Here is a 17605-nt window from a genome sequence, read left to right as displayed (position 1 = left end):
ACAGGGTGTCACAAAAAAAACGCTCAATTTTGCATGGAGAAAACTATGGCCAGACTGCATTCTTGAAGTGACTTCGAAGGTTTTTTCATGAGGACCAAACTGGAGAGATCGTGTCATTTGGCAAAACCATGGGGGTGGAGGTTGACCATGAAGACAAAAACGAACTGATTGACGAACACAAGGAGGAGTTGACAGTGGCTGAATTGAAGGAGATGCTCAAAGAGACAAAGAGAGGCAAGTTAGAGGAACTTTCTTCATCCAAGGATGAGGTGCAACAGTGCTGACTTTGCCACCGTCACCCACAGAAATCAGGAAGTGGTGTGAAATGTGGGATAATCTATAGAAATTTGTAGAAACAAACATCCCAAGGGGCGCAGAAGCAGAACGTGGTGCCAGTTTGTTTGATGATGTGGCAAAGAGTTATTTTTAGTGTTAAAAAATCGCAAAAAGCAAGTGTCACTCACTAGGTATTTTACTGTAACAAAAAAAAAAAAAAAAGTGATTCGGGCGAATCAAGTGTAACAAAGCAAACGGGCGAAACATAGTGAAAAAGAAAAATCAACCAAGCCCGGTTCCAGTGTCAAGTCAGTAGGAAGTGGACCCCCCCTCTCCCGATACCCACCACCATCCCTCCCTCTCTACTGCCTCAATAGCTGTGTCCCAAACACTTGCTCAAGGTAAGATTCTCTTTCAATTTTTTATTGTTACTGTATTGCATTTGATTGTTTTTATATTTTATCATTAAATTTTTTTTTATGTGAATTGTTACTGCTTTTATATACATACAGCACAGTAATGTTTTTACTGTCTCTTCTCCTTCCCTCCTTAACTAAACGCTCCCTCCCTTCTCTCAAGTCACCTGTGCGTCACCGAGGTGACGTACTTTTGTTCATCATCTATGTTAAAATTTGATCATGAAATGCTTTATTCTTTTATTTATTTTGTTAAATATAGTTATCATAAATGATATACTGTGCAAGTGCTTAAAATAACTGTATTAAAGTGGGTACAAAGGGTTGATATGGGGGAAATTCTTGAGTGTGGGATGAATTAACTGAATTCCCATTATTCCTTATGGGAATATTCGGATCAATATATGAACATTTTGTTATACAAGTTGGAGTTTGGAACAAATTACATTTGTATACTGAGGAGCTACTGCATAAACATGCTCAGCAATTCCTAATATATATATATAAAAAAAAAAAAAAAAAAATCATAGCTGGAGTCAAGACATTTCTCAGGAAGATAACCCCTATCTGACAGACAAATAGTAATTAAAAAACCTATTAACTCTAGTGTCCTTCCACTGGGTCTAGTTTGGTTACTATTGTTGTTTATGCTTTTCATACCTTCATATATGGTACCCAACAGTGTGTGTACTGACCGACTTTTCTCAGGAATACAAGTTAGGGCACTCTAACCTCCTTTGAAATCAGTGTCAGATGTAAAGTGCTTTACTGGTTGCTCTTTCCTAGACTGCTCATCTGTTTCCTGTGGGGTTGTGGCCAATAAAAATGCAATCCCATTGGGATTTTTTCTAGTGCAGTGTGTGAAGTTAATAAAGTTCCTCTTCCCTAGTGGTTAACATACTTTCTATTACAGGCATTTTCTATATTCTACTTCTGTACAAGATTTACAGAGCTCTGTCATCAGTGATAATGACTCCTTACCAAATAATTCATGTTTGGCATATTGTTTTCAAGAATTCTGTGCAAGACTGCATTTTCCTGAATATATATTTCGTTACTTGTCAGATACACTGGAGTCCCATCCAATACAGTACATCCTTGTTCCAGAAAATAGGATCATATTTTATACCTAACAGAATCTATTAAGTGAGCCAGAGTTATCAGTTGATGAAATGAACTAGACAATTATCTGTTTAAAAATATAGCTATATGTTCTCTGTATTGTCATAAATGAAGGTCTTCTGCCAATTTGTTTGGAAAAAATCCAAGATTTATTTATCAACACCAAGAATTTCCGGCAAGGGTTGTAAAGTTCCCTCGTTCCTAAGATACAGGACGATGTGTTGCCACATCCCTTCCTTGGGCCTCGTTCCAAACCTTATCATATCCTATATCCCAGTGTACTGCCCCCAAGGAATCTTTCTACATTTAAGAGGCAGCTGATGATTTGGTGACACCGCAGCCTAGCTCTGCTTCCTCACCCCAGGTCAGTGGGCATCCAAGGTCAGCTGGGCAGAGCTCGTCGCAATCCTCTCCTGTGACCCACACCAGGCAGATGTCTGTGCTCAACACCCCTACTTCGGGGCAGATGGTACCTGGACCACATGACTGACACACCAAAGGAGCCTAGAAGCCCTTGCTCAGGAAGTTCGTACCTCAAGGAAGCCCTCGGAGGACCACAAAAGGCTTGCTCAAATAAATACTGTGATCCAGGTTGGTATGTGTGTGAGAAAGTGACCTCAGTTTCCCAATCCTTCTCTCCCTCTGTACAATCCTTCCCTCCAAAAAATCCTTGTTTCCATATTTCCTTTTCCCCCTTGTAACAGCAGACCGTAAGAGAAAGCTATCCTATCGCCTTTTCTGAAAACCCCTAGTGAAATTGAAGCCATTATTCAGAAATGTGTTGTGAACAATCACTTGAAGCCACTAGTAGAAAATATAGTGGACTATTATGGCATGATCACAGTGAAAGTAGTAGTAATTCAGATTATACTAGTGATCCCTTTCAACAATCCAGGCATCAACTCGTTGAACAATCCAGGCATCAACTCATTGATGTCAGTCTATCCATTCCCAATGATAGTGGATAATAAGTCCATTGTACTAGAAGGAACAGTTCGACACTTTGCCTTGCAGCATGATTCGTTCTAGTGACCGAAATTCCCGAACATGAGTTCAGGGAATGTATCATGCTTAATGATGGTGTATATGTTTGTAACATTGTGAATTTCTATGAACCCTTGAGTGCTCTTCATTGTCTAGATGATCTTGTAAACAACAAGAATGGTAAGAACCATTGTAAGTACCTACCTGTTTACAGAAACTTTCAAGGCTCAAATCATTGATGATGAAATTTTTGTGTTCTCAGCAAACAGATTGAATGCTAAGATTGACTGTAAGTCAAACAAAACAGAAGTAGTTTTCATTAACGTACACTCATTTTCATCTGCTTGTGAATTGGTCATTTACATAATTTGTATTACAAACCTACAGTCTTCACAACATACAGTTTAAATTTCACTAAAAGTGTACATCAGTTTGCAGTTATTAACGAATTTCAGCTTTCAGAACTGGAATTGGAGACATTCATAAAGCTAGAAGAGGTTCATACTTTCTTTCATACATATAAGACCGAGATTTCTCCTATCATGTCATTCATAAATGTCATTCTTTTGGTACTGTTTGCTTTCTTTCCTTTATAATTGTCAGGAAATTAATATTGAATAAGCTTACCATAATCAAGGACATGATGGACAGAATCCTTCCTAAAGAGTGATAGTGTTTACCATTGACTTGCCACTTGAACATTTGATGATTGATTTTTTTTATTTTACAATTTATGATTTCTTTTAATAACAATCAGATATGTTTATGATGTGTGAATTTTTACCAAGTTATCATGATTGATAACCAGAGAGTAATAGGCATTTGATATATTTACTTTGCCATAATTTTCTGCATTTAGTTTGAGTATTTGATATATAAATTCATACTTGTCTTGTTTGTGTTTAGCACTATGATGCATTATAATATTTCTTGCATTTATTGCTTATTAATGGAAATTATTGACATTGAAGTAATTGACTATAGTCAAGTTTTTCTTTGAATGTATATTATAGGCATTCATACGATTTTGTTTCCATGTACCTGCTTACATGACTACTTTATTCATTTTTCGCATTACATTATTATTGCTGGGCTTACCTTAGTTGGTTGGCTTAGAGTTAATTTTTGTAATGATTTTATATGGTGTTGAGATGGTTAATCCTCTTACATTAATTGATTCAATTTATAATTTTGTACATTGTAGTCAATGTAGGTATGTGGCCGAGTGATGTTATGCAATGAATTTGAGAGAGAGAGAGAGAGAGAGAGAGAGAGAGAGAGAGAGAGAGAGAGAGAGAGAGAGAGAGAGAGAGAGAGAGAGAGAGAGAGACGGTGTTGATAACTTGAAATGATGAGCCATGAGACCATGTAAATTGGAGTTGAATCAACAACCAACCTCGAGATATGGGAAAGTAAGGAGGAGTTAGAGGAATGATTATGAAGTGAAAAGGTCAGCAAAATTGACCTGATTTGTCCTTGCCAAAAGTGGGAGTTGAAATTGAACCATTAAGATTAGACTAGACTTCCTCAAAGAGGCGGAGTTTTATTCAACATAGGTCCAGAGTTCATTCTGATCAATTTTTAGTTAGAGTTAACTTGAATCCCTTTAGGATAAGATCTGTGTCGCTCTCCTCTCTGACATAAAGAAAAATTTCTAAGTCCAGTGTGGCTGGCCGTGTGACGATTAGTGTTAAAGAATAAAAATGTAAAAAGTGCCCGGCGAGATCAATTTAACACCCTCCTGAAAAAGAAGAACAGTGTGAGAAGAATTATTTACTAAGAATCTTGCGTCCTATGAGTAACGGAGTTCTCGGCTATTGCAGAACATCAACACAATAAAAAGAAGCAGAGTCATTCATACTTGGGAACGCATACCACAACATAAAAAGTGCATATGCACAACATTTACAATTAGGCGGAACTGACAAGGTAGGGGGAGGAAGGGTATGTAGATTCCATTTTACGCCTATAGAGTTTTTAATTGTGCTTGTCCAGATTTTGCCCTTATCCAATAGGGCCTTGGCTCTATTTATTCAGAAAATCGAAAGATCACTTGTGTATATGAAGTTTTTACTTGTCGGCCTTATAAATCATCAAATTTTCAAGATATGCACCAAGGCAAATTTGCAGACTACATATTCATGGAAATAGTCTTTTAAGAACCAATTTTCAACTATGAATAACATGTACATGTAGATCTATAATTTTTAATACATACAAATCTAAAACATACGTGCTCATAAATATATACAAGCCATCTGCATGATAAATATAAAATTGACAATGCATAAATGGCAAAATCCTCTTAATGCTACTACTTCTGATAGACTTTAAAGCCAAAATCAATTCAATTTTAGTTAACTATTCCTGGGCAGTTTCATGTATAAAGTAACATCCTAGAGTACTATAGAACAACAATATTTTATGATAGGTTTACAGACAATTCTGAACTTATTCCATGGCCCCACCAACCACTAACTAGCTGGCAAGAGTGAAAACATGAAATCTCACCAAAATTTCACCACAGTTACCCATTCAATACAAATTTTCTTTGAGGTAACTGTACACACACTATAGAAAACGAAACATCTTTCAACTACTGAGGACAGCTATTATATTTATACTGTATAACGAGAGTAATTAGTCAAAAATCTTTTATATGCAAATACAGTAGTATATTTTACTGTATATTTCATTACATATGTTCACTTATAGTATTAGTCATTTCCATTTTTCAGGTTATCTGAACAGCAACCGTTAAGGCTTACTTATTCCTCATGCTACCCACTTTATCCTGATATACACCAAAGCAGCAGCTAGACATCTGGCAGCCTCAGAAAATTTTCATTAATAATTTACAAACTATATCATTACTACAGCTGTCCACTAAACTACTACTTAAGAACTACTGTCTAATGGCCATTAACAACTTTGACATTCAACAATAAACATATCTTGCCAAGTATTACCTGCAGCATTCCTGTGTAATCTTGCAGCTTTCTCAATAGAGTATGGGTCACCTGATAGGAAGTTGCCTTGACAACCTCCAGACCATCCATCAGTCCCAGTGGTCAGAAAGCTTCCATTTTCCATTAAATTAGGGTAAATGGGACTAGAGAGTGCATTCTGAAGAGCAACATTCATATCAAGACCTGGAAAGGGATCAAATATGAACCATACACACACACAACAATACTTACAAAACCCTAACTACCCACCATCAGTTGTGATTTACAGGAAATGGTTTTAAAAATGACATCCGAAGACAGATGTGTGTAAGGCAAAATTAGTTTCATTTCATCACAAAAACATTATGACTAGTATGTTACAAATGATTAATGCAAAAAAACAAGTGGTGATTCAAAATTTTCATTAAAACACAGAACAGTATAAATGAAAAATTAGCTACATCGAAAATTTTTAAATATAAAGATTTTCCCTTTACAGGATTAGACAAGACAAGCTCCCTTTATGGTCTTCCGTGGAGCTTTTGCCTTTACTAACCTTGGGTTTACCTTTTACTGTACTAATATTGGATTTACCTTTTTTTTTTTTTTGTGCCTCTACACTTGACGACTGTCAGGCTACTATCACATCTACTATCATTCTTTATTCCCAACCACATCCAAAACCATGCAACTGGACAATTCTACACAACTTCCTCATTTCTTAAGTATGATCTTCCCACTGAAATTCAGCCATGAATTTTTTAAATTCTGGAGTCTGATCTTAAAATCTCCATTAGTACCCCTGTCTTTCTATATAGTCAAGGCTTTGTATTTAAATTTTATTCCATTTATGTATGTTTCTTTGCCACAAGTAAAGGAGGAGGAGACTGTCATGTATGTCTTGTATGCACGTGAAAGATGTTGTGTACTAAAGATACTCTATGTAAATAGGGCTGTAAATTCTCGTCCTGTGAGCATGTTCAGTTCATAGGTATTGCACAATATTACAATGTATAAGTACAACAATGTTATCCTCATGTTAAGCATTGAATCCTGTATGAACTACCTAACAGACTACAATTCTGTAAGGTCTACCTCATGTAGTAGGATTTGATTCCTTATTGTATGTACAATTCTATAAGGTCTACCTCATGTAGTAGGATATGACTCCTTATTATATGTTTAGCTTCAGTACTCATATTTTGTGTATCATTTATGCACTTGCATACTTTGTATCTCTCCTCTGCTTGTCTCGCAGTACGACATACTCCACCAAATTCACAACAGCAGAAGATGGCGTTCATATCACCCTACATATAAGATATTCAACAAGAATGGAACAGATACTAAAATCCAATCGTCTTGCTCCACAAGTATTAAAAATACCACCTGGAAGGCAGTGACATTATTACCATAAATATAACATACATCTAAGCTATCACTACTCTTTCTTACTGCCTTCACAAACAACTGACCTACACCCAAGGGAATAATAGTATTCTGCATCTAAGAAGCCCTTCAATTTCAAAATGACAGTGAAGCTGTTCCCTCTCTTCTCCATCTGTTCATGTACTTAAAACATCAAAAACATCGCTCTATCTTTACTTTGTAATCCTCAGCATCTTTTGACACTAGTTGCTACATTCCATACAGCTGACCATCGTTAAACCGGACCCTGTTAATTCAGGTATCGTATAAAACTGACATCAAAGAGGGTCAGCCCATTTAAAATACGTATGTTCGCCCACAATTTAAGATAGTTACTATTCCTCCACTTGTCGCGTACCATTTTCCTTTTTATTTACCAAAGGTAAATAAAAATCTTGTCACTTATATTTTCATTTTAGATATACTGTTTTGTATTATACTGTACTAAACTGAAACGCTTTTAACTTGTAACCAATTTCACTTGCACATAGTATGTACTGTCATTAAGAAACGCTATTGTCTGGAAGGGTAGGAAGTATCTTAGCCAATCACTGAGCATTAACAGTTCTACCTATCTGCTGCCTGACTGGCAGCTGCAGTACTATGCTTTGCATGTTTTTTTTTTTTTAGAAAAGAAAAGACATAACAAAGGTAAACTTTACGAAGACAAAAGCTGGGTTACTGAACAATACTTGTGTTTACGCAGAAAAATGACATGAGAGAAAATTGCCAGTTCCCTGTATGCAGCGTAATTCTGTCCTCGAGAGATTAAAAAGAATTTTTTTTAAGGGTATGTCAACGCAGCATTAGCAAATATCTTCTGAAAAGAAAATTTTGTTGCTTAAGAATCCCTGAATCTCTGAAACAACAATTTTGCACTCAAAGTAATAAGGAATTCATTCTATTCTTCATGTAATCAGTAAAGTACATACAATGTTAAAAAATACGTATTGTATTCAAAACACGCACTCATGTCGTCAGCTTCTCTGAGCAAAATGTTCTTTCTCAGATGGAATACAGCTAAAACATGATTGGCAGGCTGGTTGCCATGGAGATCTGCTAGCCAATGACAGCCCCCTACTTCTGTTCTATTCGTGACGGCACTAAGTTTGAACGTTGCCGTGATCGTGATTATTTGACTGCTGATGACAAAAACTACTCAATAATTTGCTTTATATAATAATTTCATGAAAACAAGAATTCACTAATAATTTTAGCTTTAATATAGGGGTATGAAAAATCCCACAACAGTCTGTCATGGTGATGCATTATCACTTGCGAATTCTATTCCCAGACCGTCCTCAGATTTACAACTGTAAACTGATGACGATGTTAGTAACAACCTAAAAACCCTCTCCAAGATCGATTTGATGAAATTATTTATAGTCTTACTCATTGTTAAAATTCACAAGCTGAACTACAATTATTTTGATAACGTATATTTTTGCGTTTTACGGATTGTTTTAGTGAAGTTAGGGTCTTAATTGGCGCACTATTTCATTACAGGCAGTCCCTGGTTAACGGCATGCTTGGTTAACGACGATCCGGTTTTATGGGGCTTCTCTAGCGATGAAAATCAGCAATTTTCAGTGCTGAAAATCGCAGATTTCCACTTATCGGCACCGATAATTGGGCATTGGCGCTGATACCTGAAAATCATAAGCCCAAATATTGCAGAGAAAGAGCCGAAAATTACAGATTTTCGGTTATCACACCCTCAGAAACGGAACCCCGCCTATAACCGGGGACTGCCTGTACTGTGGATCTTAATTATCACACATTCATTTAACAGTATATTAATATAAATAATAATAAACTATGATGATAAACAACTAAAATGAAAAAAAATGGGAAAAGGGAAAAAAGTTTTTGCTGCAATAGTGAAGTTTGATTATGCACCTGACCTCACAGTTCCAAATTCCGAAAAATTCCAAAACCAGAAACACATCTGGCCCAAAGGATTTCAGGTCAAGGATTGTATTCTTGTAATCTAAATTTCATTATCTTACTTTTCACTTTAGAGACTCCACTTCTTTATATTTAATTATGCGTTCATGTCTCGGCCTAGGCATCTATATATATATGCAGCTGAATTCTATCATTTTTACATGTTTTATTCTTCATTTTTCATCTTTTAGCATGAACTTCAATTCAAACGTTTCTACACTGGTTTATTATTCATGCTCTATAAAAACCATGAAACACAGTATATTTATCGGCTAAGACAGACACCCTGGCCCCCCTATTAGTCCGTCTTAATGAGGGTCGATTGTAGAACAGTCCACTCAACACTCCTATCCCTCAATATCCAGATACCTGTCTCCTGACAATTTGTCTTCACTTCCTTGCCAGTCAACAAACTTGTTTTGCTCTCGATAATTTTTCTCTTAACTCTGACATTTCTGATTCTGCTGTTAAAAAAAAAAAAATCTATAAATAGTATTACCCTGGAGCCTCCTTTTCTACATTCCTTTGTGGCTTTTTACATGACTAAAACAGCAAGGGAATTGTAGCTAAAAAAAAAAAAAAAAAATTCTGATACACATACCACTGCATTATATCACTTAAAAGCCTACAAATTTTTTTTAGAAACAATGACATTTTGTACCTTGCGAGTTTTTCCCTCTTGAATGTATTTTTGAGTTGATGTCTGGACCCAGACTTAAAAATTTCTTCTTATAGATTAAAATCCTATCCTTCAGGTATAGAGACACTATACATAAGTGGAAGATATGAAAAATTAAAAATTATGTATGCACTGAAGTTCCAAATACTTTTTCTATTGTGACACCTTGACTAAAAAAAGTAAGTGCACATTACTTGACAAAGCTTAGCTATATATTCAGCACTGTATAAGTAAAGAGTAGGGCCAGTACGTCAAAATAGCTTGTTTAATACAGGTAGTGCTCGAGTTACGATGATTCGACTTACGATAATTCGCTCTTACGATGGGGTTAGCAATTAATATCGATACGACAATATTTTGAAAATGCGTATTTTTAAATTTCGCGGGTGACTGGCGCAGGCAACAACGTACAATCAGGCAGCATATGGTGTACGATACGTTGGGTCGAGAGGCTGGAATAGGTACATTAATTCAATGAGTCGACCTTGCTTGCTCTCGTTGTGCTGGAAGTTAAAATAGGTCAGTGTTCGTTTGCGATTTTTGTGCTTTTGTAAATACACCAAACTCTAAAACTCAAATTTGTATCACTATGTCTGCCAAACACCCAAGTGTGTCTCGTGCTGGTAGTGCGAAAAAGAAGAGGCAGTCTATCACTCTGGAGCAGAAAATGAAAATTATCAACCAGCGTGCCGCTGGAAAGCCAGTCATGGTAATCGCACGTGACGAACATCTATCTCAGTCGACGGCATCCACCATCCTTAAAGACGAGAAACGGATAATGAACGCTATAAGGGCATCTGCTTCAGTTCATTCAACACTTATTTCAGAGAAGAGGATAGGACCTTTGGAAGAAATGGAGCAGTTGCTGGTCATGTGGATGGAGGACCAGATACAGAAGCGTATGCCACTCAGTCTCTTAACCATCCAAACAAAGGCTCGCATGCTTTTCGATGAACTGAAGAAAAACTATGATGATAACCACAACAAAAGTTTTGTAGCAAGTGCTGGATGGTTTCATCGCTTCAAGAACTGTCATAATTTTCATGGTGTGAAAATTAGCGGTGAAGCAGCAAGCGCTGACACCGAAGGAGCCGCTAAATTCCAGGATATTCTGCAAAAGATCGTCATTGATGAAGGGTACTTGCTGGAGCAGATCTTTAATGTCGATGAAACAGGACTGTATTGGAATTGTATGCCTCAACGGTCCTACATCCATAAAGAAGCAACAATGATGCCTGGGCTTAAGGCATACAAAGATCGACTGACTCTTCTGCTTGGGGGAAATGTGGCTGGGTATAAACTTAAGCCACTCATGGTTTATCACTCCGAAAATCCAAGGGCATTAAAGAGAATCGACAAGCATATGCTTCCTGTGCATTACCGTCATAATAAGAAAGCATGGATGACTGCAATGTTGTTCAAAGACTGGTTTGTGCAATGCTTTATTCCCGAAGTGAAAAGATTATTGTATAAAAATGATTATTTTTTTAAAAACAAAATCCCCTTCAAAATTCTGCTGATTCTAGACAATGCTCCCGGCCACCCTCATAACATCGGAGATATTAACAAGAACGTAAAAGTTGTGTTTCTGCCACCAAACACAACTTCTCTCATACAACCCATGGATCAGGGCGCTGTCGCTACGTTCAAGGCCTGTTATCTTCGGAACACGTTTGCTCAGGCTGTTCTGGCTATGGATAATGAGGAGAAAGATCTCAGGACTTTCTGGAAGGAATTCAATGTTCTGAACTCCATTATGAACATTGGAAAGGCGTGGAAGGATGTAAAAAATGTATGAATGGGGTTTGGAAAAATCTGCTACAAGTGTATGTGACCTCATTCAAAGGTTTCAATAAAGATAAAGAAGTTGTGGAAATTAATAAAAAGATTGTGACACTTGGGAGAAGTTTAGATTTAGAAATTGATGAGGAAGACATCCAAGATCTTTTAGATGTGCAAGATGTAGAGCTTACGGCAGAAGATTTAATTACGCTTGCAGAAGAGAGAAAAAGAGCAGACGAGGAAGAAGAAATTGAAGAAGAGCCAGAGCGAAAGTTTATAACAAAAGCACTAGCAGAGGTTTTTGCCTCATTTGAACATGGACTGAAACTTCTGAGTGAAATGGATAGGAACATGGAACGGTTTGCTAAAGTTAAAAGAGCACATCAAGACGCTGTTGCATGTTACAAAGTCATTTATGAAGAACGAAAAAAACGCACTATGCAACCGACAATGGAACACTTCTTTAAGAGAACAACTCCAGTAGCATCGCCTTCTGCCTACCCTACCCCCACCCGCACACCTACCCCGACCCTGACATTTGAGCCTTGATCCCATTCATCTCTTAATTTTGAAACACCTGAACTAACAGAAGAAGAAATACTATCTGAAGAGGAGCAAGTTGATGATCCTGAAGCTTTATCATCCTCCTCCTCTTTCGATTTTTAGTTATCCGTAGCCATGAACAGCCTGACTCCGTTCACGAGAATCACGTGTGCCGACGACGGACCAAATCTTGGTGAGTACCCCTTACAGTACAGTCTGATTCTTTTTCTTGTTATTCAATTTCTTTTTATACTGAATTATCATAAGTCAATCTGCATTGAATCTGCAGAATTAGCTGGTATTAATAATTACTACTCTACCATATATGTGTTATGCAGTGAATAAGTATGGGATTCACTGATCGGGATTATGAGAGAGAGAGAGAGAGCGAGAGACGATGTTGATAGTTTAAAATGATGAGCCATGAGACCAAGTAAATTGAAGACTAACCATAACAAACCTCCAAGATGTGGGAAAGGAAGGAGGCGCTAGAGGAATCAAAAGGTCAGCAAAATTGACCTGATTTGTCCTTGCCAAAAGTGGGAGTTAAGATTGAACCATTTAGAGTAAAGTAGACGTCCTCAAGGAGGCGGAGTTTTATTCAACATAGGTCCAGAGTTCATTCTGATCAATTTTTAGCCAGAGTTATTTTGAAAACCAATTGGGTAGGATTTGTGTCACTCAACTCTCTAACATCAAGAAATTTCTAAGTCCAGTGTGGCTGGCCGTGTGAAATAGTTTAGTGTTAAGAATAAAACTTATGAAAAACCGTGCCCGGCGAATACTTACCCCCTCCTGAAAAGTAGAAAGTATTAATAGACAATTTCAACCTAACTTACCGAGTCCCCTGCGTTACTATCAAGTGAAAGTCAACAGACAGAAACGGAGTCATTCATATGTGGTGCAACGCAATACAATACAAGAAAAGTGCACCGCATAACAAATAATTGGTGGCAGTTTCGGAGGATTTCGCCCAGCGCACATTTGAAAAACAATAAAAGTTCACGGCCCTAGAGAAATTTACAGAGAGTGAGCAGTGACGGCGCTAAAACTAACTCTCAATTTAACAGCGCAAATAATCTCAAGACGGTCTTCAGCACTAGAAACACCAATACAACATCAACACTGTAGCAGAAGGGAAACGAAGCAGAACGAAACATTCCACGAACCAGCGAAACTTTGCGTCGATCGGAGCGAAAAATTGACAGCGGTAAATCTCTGCCTAGTTTGAAACTTCCGAACGTTCGCATAAGATCAACCAGAAATTCAGTTTAATAATTATATATTTGAACATAATAAGAACAATAGTAATAATCACGGCATAGATCAGCGGTGATTTTTATAAGTATACGAAATTTACGAAAGAATTGGCAACTCGCCCAAAAAAACTTTGCCGATCGCAGCAGCGGAGAAGACGAAAACAAACAGTGTTGGCGGACGTATGAAAGTCGCTAATATCTACGTCAGTTCAGTGAACTTTTCTATCGTGTACGGACTTAAATACACGAAATTCCCAAAATTTTTGGTCGCTAAACGGGAGACTTAGCGAAAAGTAGCGGTAGCAGAGCAGTGACGACGGCGACGAACGAGAGAGTGAAGAATTCGGAACGGCGATAAAGTTTGAAGAATTCGGAACGTTGATAAAGCCTTTCGAAAAGGAAGTCAACGCGTTGATAACCGCCTCTCGAAAGGAAGTGACATCTTCAATCAACAATTTGGAAGGGATTCCAAATTTTTCTTCGCCAAATTCAGCAAAGTAACGGACTGGAAGTCGGCCGAGCTGTGCCGAATTATCGCTGGATGCTAACGACAAATTGCGCTCAAGTGCAATCAGCGCGATCTTCAAGTGCAAGGCGACACGAAGCTAATTGAATAGTAAACATTCATTCCTAGTATCGGGGAATTATCAAGAGAATTTTTTTTTCTCTGTGAATTAAATTTTTTTTGTGCGTGAAATTTTTATATAATTATTTTTCCCTGCAGTGCGCAAATAATTTTTTTAACAAATAATTTAAGTAAATTATTTTTCTTTTGAATAATATTCTGAATAATATTTCCTTATTGTTGTATGAAGGAAATAATTTTTTCCTTCATGTTTAGTAATTTTTTTTTACGAAATAGAAATTTTCGTTCACTTGGTGATAGAGACAATTCTGTTTAAATTATTCTATCATAATAAATTTTTTTGTTATACACTTGGCGCAGCATTTTGCAGTGGAACCCAAACAATTGTATACATAAGACTAATATCAGACTTTTTCAGATTGTGAGAGAGTCCTATGAAGGAATGAGTTAGGAAAAATTTGAATTTTCTTTGTATAGAGGGATACAGTCAACTCAGCAAACATGCAATTGAAGTAAGTACCTGCTTCTCAAATTTTTTTTTTCATTCATTTTTCATTCTTGGAATCATTGAATATTTTATGAGTTAATATGAATGAATCTTTTGATGAAGTAATTGCCCGACTGCAACAGACAAGAAGCGAAGACCAGACTCCATATAACCTAAGACCTGTACCTGAACGACTTTCCAGACAAATTGATCCTAGTAATACTAGACCCAGACGTTCTCGTAGTCAAGGTCCCCCACTTAGTTTACCGAGTGCGCCTAACCCTTCAGTTGTAACCACTAACCCAATAACTTCCATTGTACCTAGAAATTACAACATGGCGCAAGCCACCGTAATAACCCAAGCCACTAGATTTTGTGGAACAGTAGAACCAAGTAATGTAGATAAAAGTAGATTAGAAGAATATGGTGTAAATCGATGGATAGCAGACACAGAAAGCAGAATTTCAGCTGCTGGTATCACAGATGAGAGAAAGAAAATAGATGAAGCACTCTTGTATGTTAGTATGGAACATGGTGATGCACATACAGTTCTTCATTCAGTACTTTTTAGAATATTACTCTGTTTAACGAATTCAAGAAACAGTGCTTACAGTTTTGGCAACCAGAAGCACAGAAAGATCCATGGTACAACATAGGAACTTTCCATCATCAGAAATATGAGGGTAATCACTTAGTTTTAGCCACTAGAGTAGAAGAAGCTATAGATAGAGTGACGACAGATATGAAAGCTGTAGGAATTGTTGTTGGAAGGAAGGATGATTTTGATGATGATGAAACAGATTTAGCTAGTATATCCAAGGTACTCAGATATATGTCATTAGGACCAATCTACGATGCTTTGGGTAAGGAAGAAAGAGTAGCCTTAAAGAAGTACTGTGATAGGAAGCCAAATGATGGAATTGTACAAACTTTGATGTACATAGAAAGGAAAGTAAAACAGAATTCATCAAGTAGTAGTGCAGATTTTACGGGAACCGTAGCTAGTGGAAACACAAGAAATAATAGCAATCAGTCCAATAGAAACCAATCAGGGCAAGCTAGGTCTAGGTATCAGCGAAATAGAAATTCGTTTGATAGAAATGGTGGGAACAACAATAGGAGATTTAATCAATCAAATAGAAACAATCAAGGTAGGCCGCCAAATAGAGGTAACAATGGGAATACCACTGGAACTAATGGAAATAACAGTGGAAATAACAGGACTCCTGGACAGAGGGGAGCTAGTCAAGGCCAAAATTCAGGGAATAATAGGCCACAGTTCAATAGGCAGAGACAAAGTTGTGGAAATTGTGGTTATAGCAACCATACAACCCAGAATTGTAGAAGAAACAAATGGTGTTCGAATTGCAATAAGACAGGACATTTAATCCAAAACTGTTGGTACAACAAACAGGGAAATTCTCAGGGGTCTCAAAATAACCAAAGTACTCAGCCTAATAATCAGAATACCTCCCCCAGTAACCCAAATCAAGGGGATTCTCAGTGACAATCACAGAGAGTGCAGCAAAAAGGTCCATCCTTACAGAAAGAAATAGTGACAGTGAATAAGGATGTGTCCCCAACAGACATTACTCGAAGTAATGAAATAGTGTTTTCTGTAAAGAATTTTAATACGTGTCAGGAAGAGTTGCCTATCATACAAGTACACTTAGAAGGTGTACTGAGTTCCATATTGTTGGATACAGGCAGTACTGTAAGTATCATAGATAAAGGCACTTTAACAAAACATATAGGTTGTGAGCTTTCCCAAATGAGAGAATCCTATAGGACCATAATGGGGATCGCTGGAAAGCAAATAAGGGCTATAGGCAATGTCAATTTAGAGATATAAATTCTAAATAAGAAATACAGGGAAGAGTTTGTGGTGTTGGAAGAGAAATATTTTCCAGCTCAAGCTCTATTTTCCTTCCAGGCTATGAAAAGATGTGGAATTGCACTAGATTGTAGCAATGGAAGAATCACTATCAAGGAAATTGATAGAGGAAATGTTTGCTCTCTTGAAGAAGAGGAACAGTTTCAGATAAACTTGATCACTTTACCTGAGACAGCCTCATCTGAAGAAGTAGACATCCAACAGATAGAGATAGAATTTAATGCTAACCCGGGTAGGACAGTGTGTAGAAATTCAATGATAAAAGAAATAGGAGAAGATAGACAAACTACTTTTAAAAGCCTAGAAGCCACTCAGGAGGAATTCTCAGATAGCAGGTATGAACCTGATAACTCAAGTGCACGACAAGTAGATACCTCCGAAGAACTTAGTTCTTTTTCCCAACCTGACGATCCTGACACGCTAATAGATTGTAGTCACTTAATAATAAGAGAAGATACGGAAGAGAAGTATCTCAATGAGGTGTTGCTGTTAGGCAACCTGAAAATGACAGAGCTAGGTTCTGTGATACCACAAGATGAAAGTTCAGATGATACTGATGTCTGTTACACTGCCGATGCACAGAATGCAGAAGAAATCTGCTTAGTACTGCCGATGATAATCTTGTAAAACTCAAATTAAACAATAGCGTTATACTGCATCCACAAGGTCTGACAAAGGTTTGTCTTAGAATTGTAACAGATAAAAACCTAGGTGATACAGATGTGTTATTAGTTAATGAAGACTTACCAGACTTTGTGAAAATGGACAATTCCCTAGTAAGACTTAATGGTGGAAATTGTACGACTTATGTGTATAATTATTCTGACAAGAGACTAGAATTGCATGCCGGCATAGAATTCTGTAAGGGAATTGTGATTACTAACCCTCTACTAACCCTAAGTGAAAAAGCGTTTGTCTCTGTAGCTGACACAAGAGTTAAATTAGAAGGGGAAGTAAATAATACAGATTTTCCTCATTGTAGGGACAGGTTAATACAGATATTAGAGAAATATAGGAGTGTTGTAGCAGTAACAGGAGATAAGTTAGGAAGGACAGATGTCCTGCAGCACAAAATAGTCATAGAAGATGGTGCTAGACCTTTTTATATACCTAACTACAAACTTCCAATAAGTCAAAGACCCATTGTAGACGAGATGGTTGAAGAGATGAAGGAAGATGGAGTCGTAATTCCTTCTAAGTCACCTTATAATTCACCTTTACTGCTAGTTCCAAAGAAAGATGGTACATGGAGGA

The 17605-nt window shown here is 37.2% G+C and overlaps 1 protein-coding gene across 2 annotated transcripts in view; it reads right to left on the bottom strand.

Moving 5' to 3' along the window:
• orb (polyadenylation element binding protein orb) overlaps positions 1-17605 on the bottom strand; it is a 208534-nt gene that overhangs the window by 85900 nt on the left and 105029 nt on the right. For both annotated transcript variants that reach the window (XM_067126228.1, XM_067126227.1), the window contains exon 8: positions 5768-5950. In XM_067126228.1, the coding sequence (XP_066982329.1) occupies positions 5768-5950 (183 nt within the window). The remainder of the gene's footprint in view (positions 1-5767; positions 5951-17605) is intronic.

This window comes from Macrobrachium rosenbergii, chromosome 24 (genome assembly GCF_040412425.1).
Source record: "Macrobrachium rosenbergii isolate ZJJX-2024 chromosome 24, ASM4041242v1, whole genome shotgun sequence".
In the NCBI taxonomy this organism is placed as follows: Eukaryota; Metazoa; Arthropoda; class Malacostraca; order Decapoda; family Palaemonidae; genus Macrobrachium; species Macrobrachium rosenbergii.
This window is presented reverse-complemented; position numbering and strand designations above follow the sequence as displayed.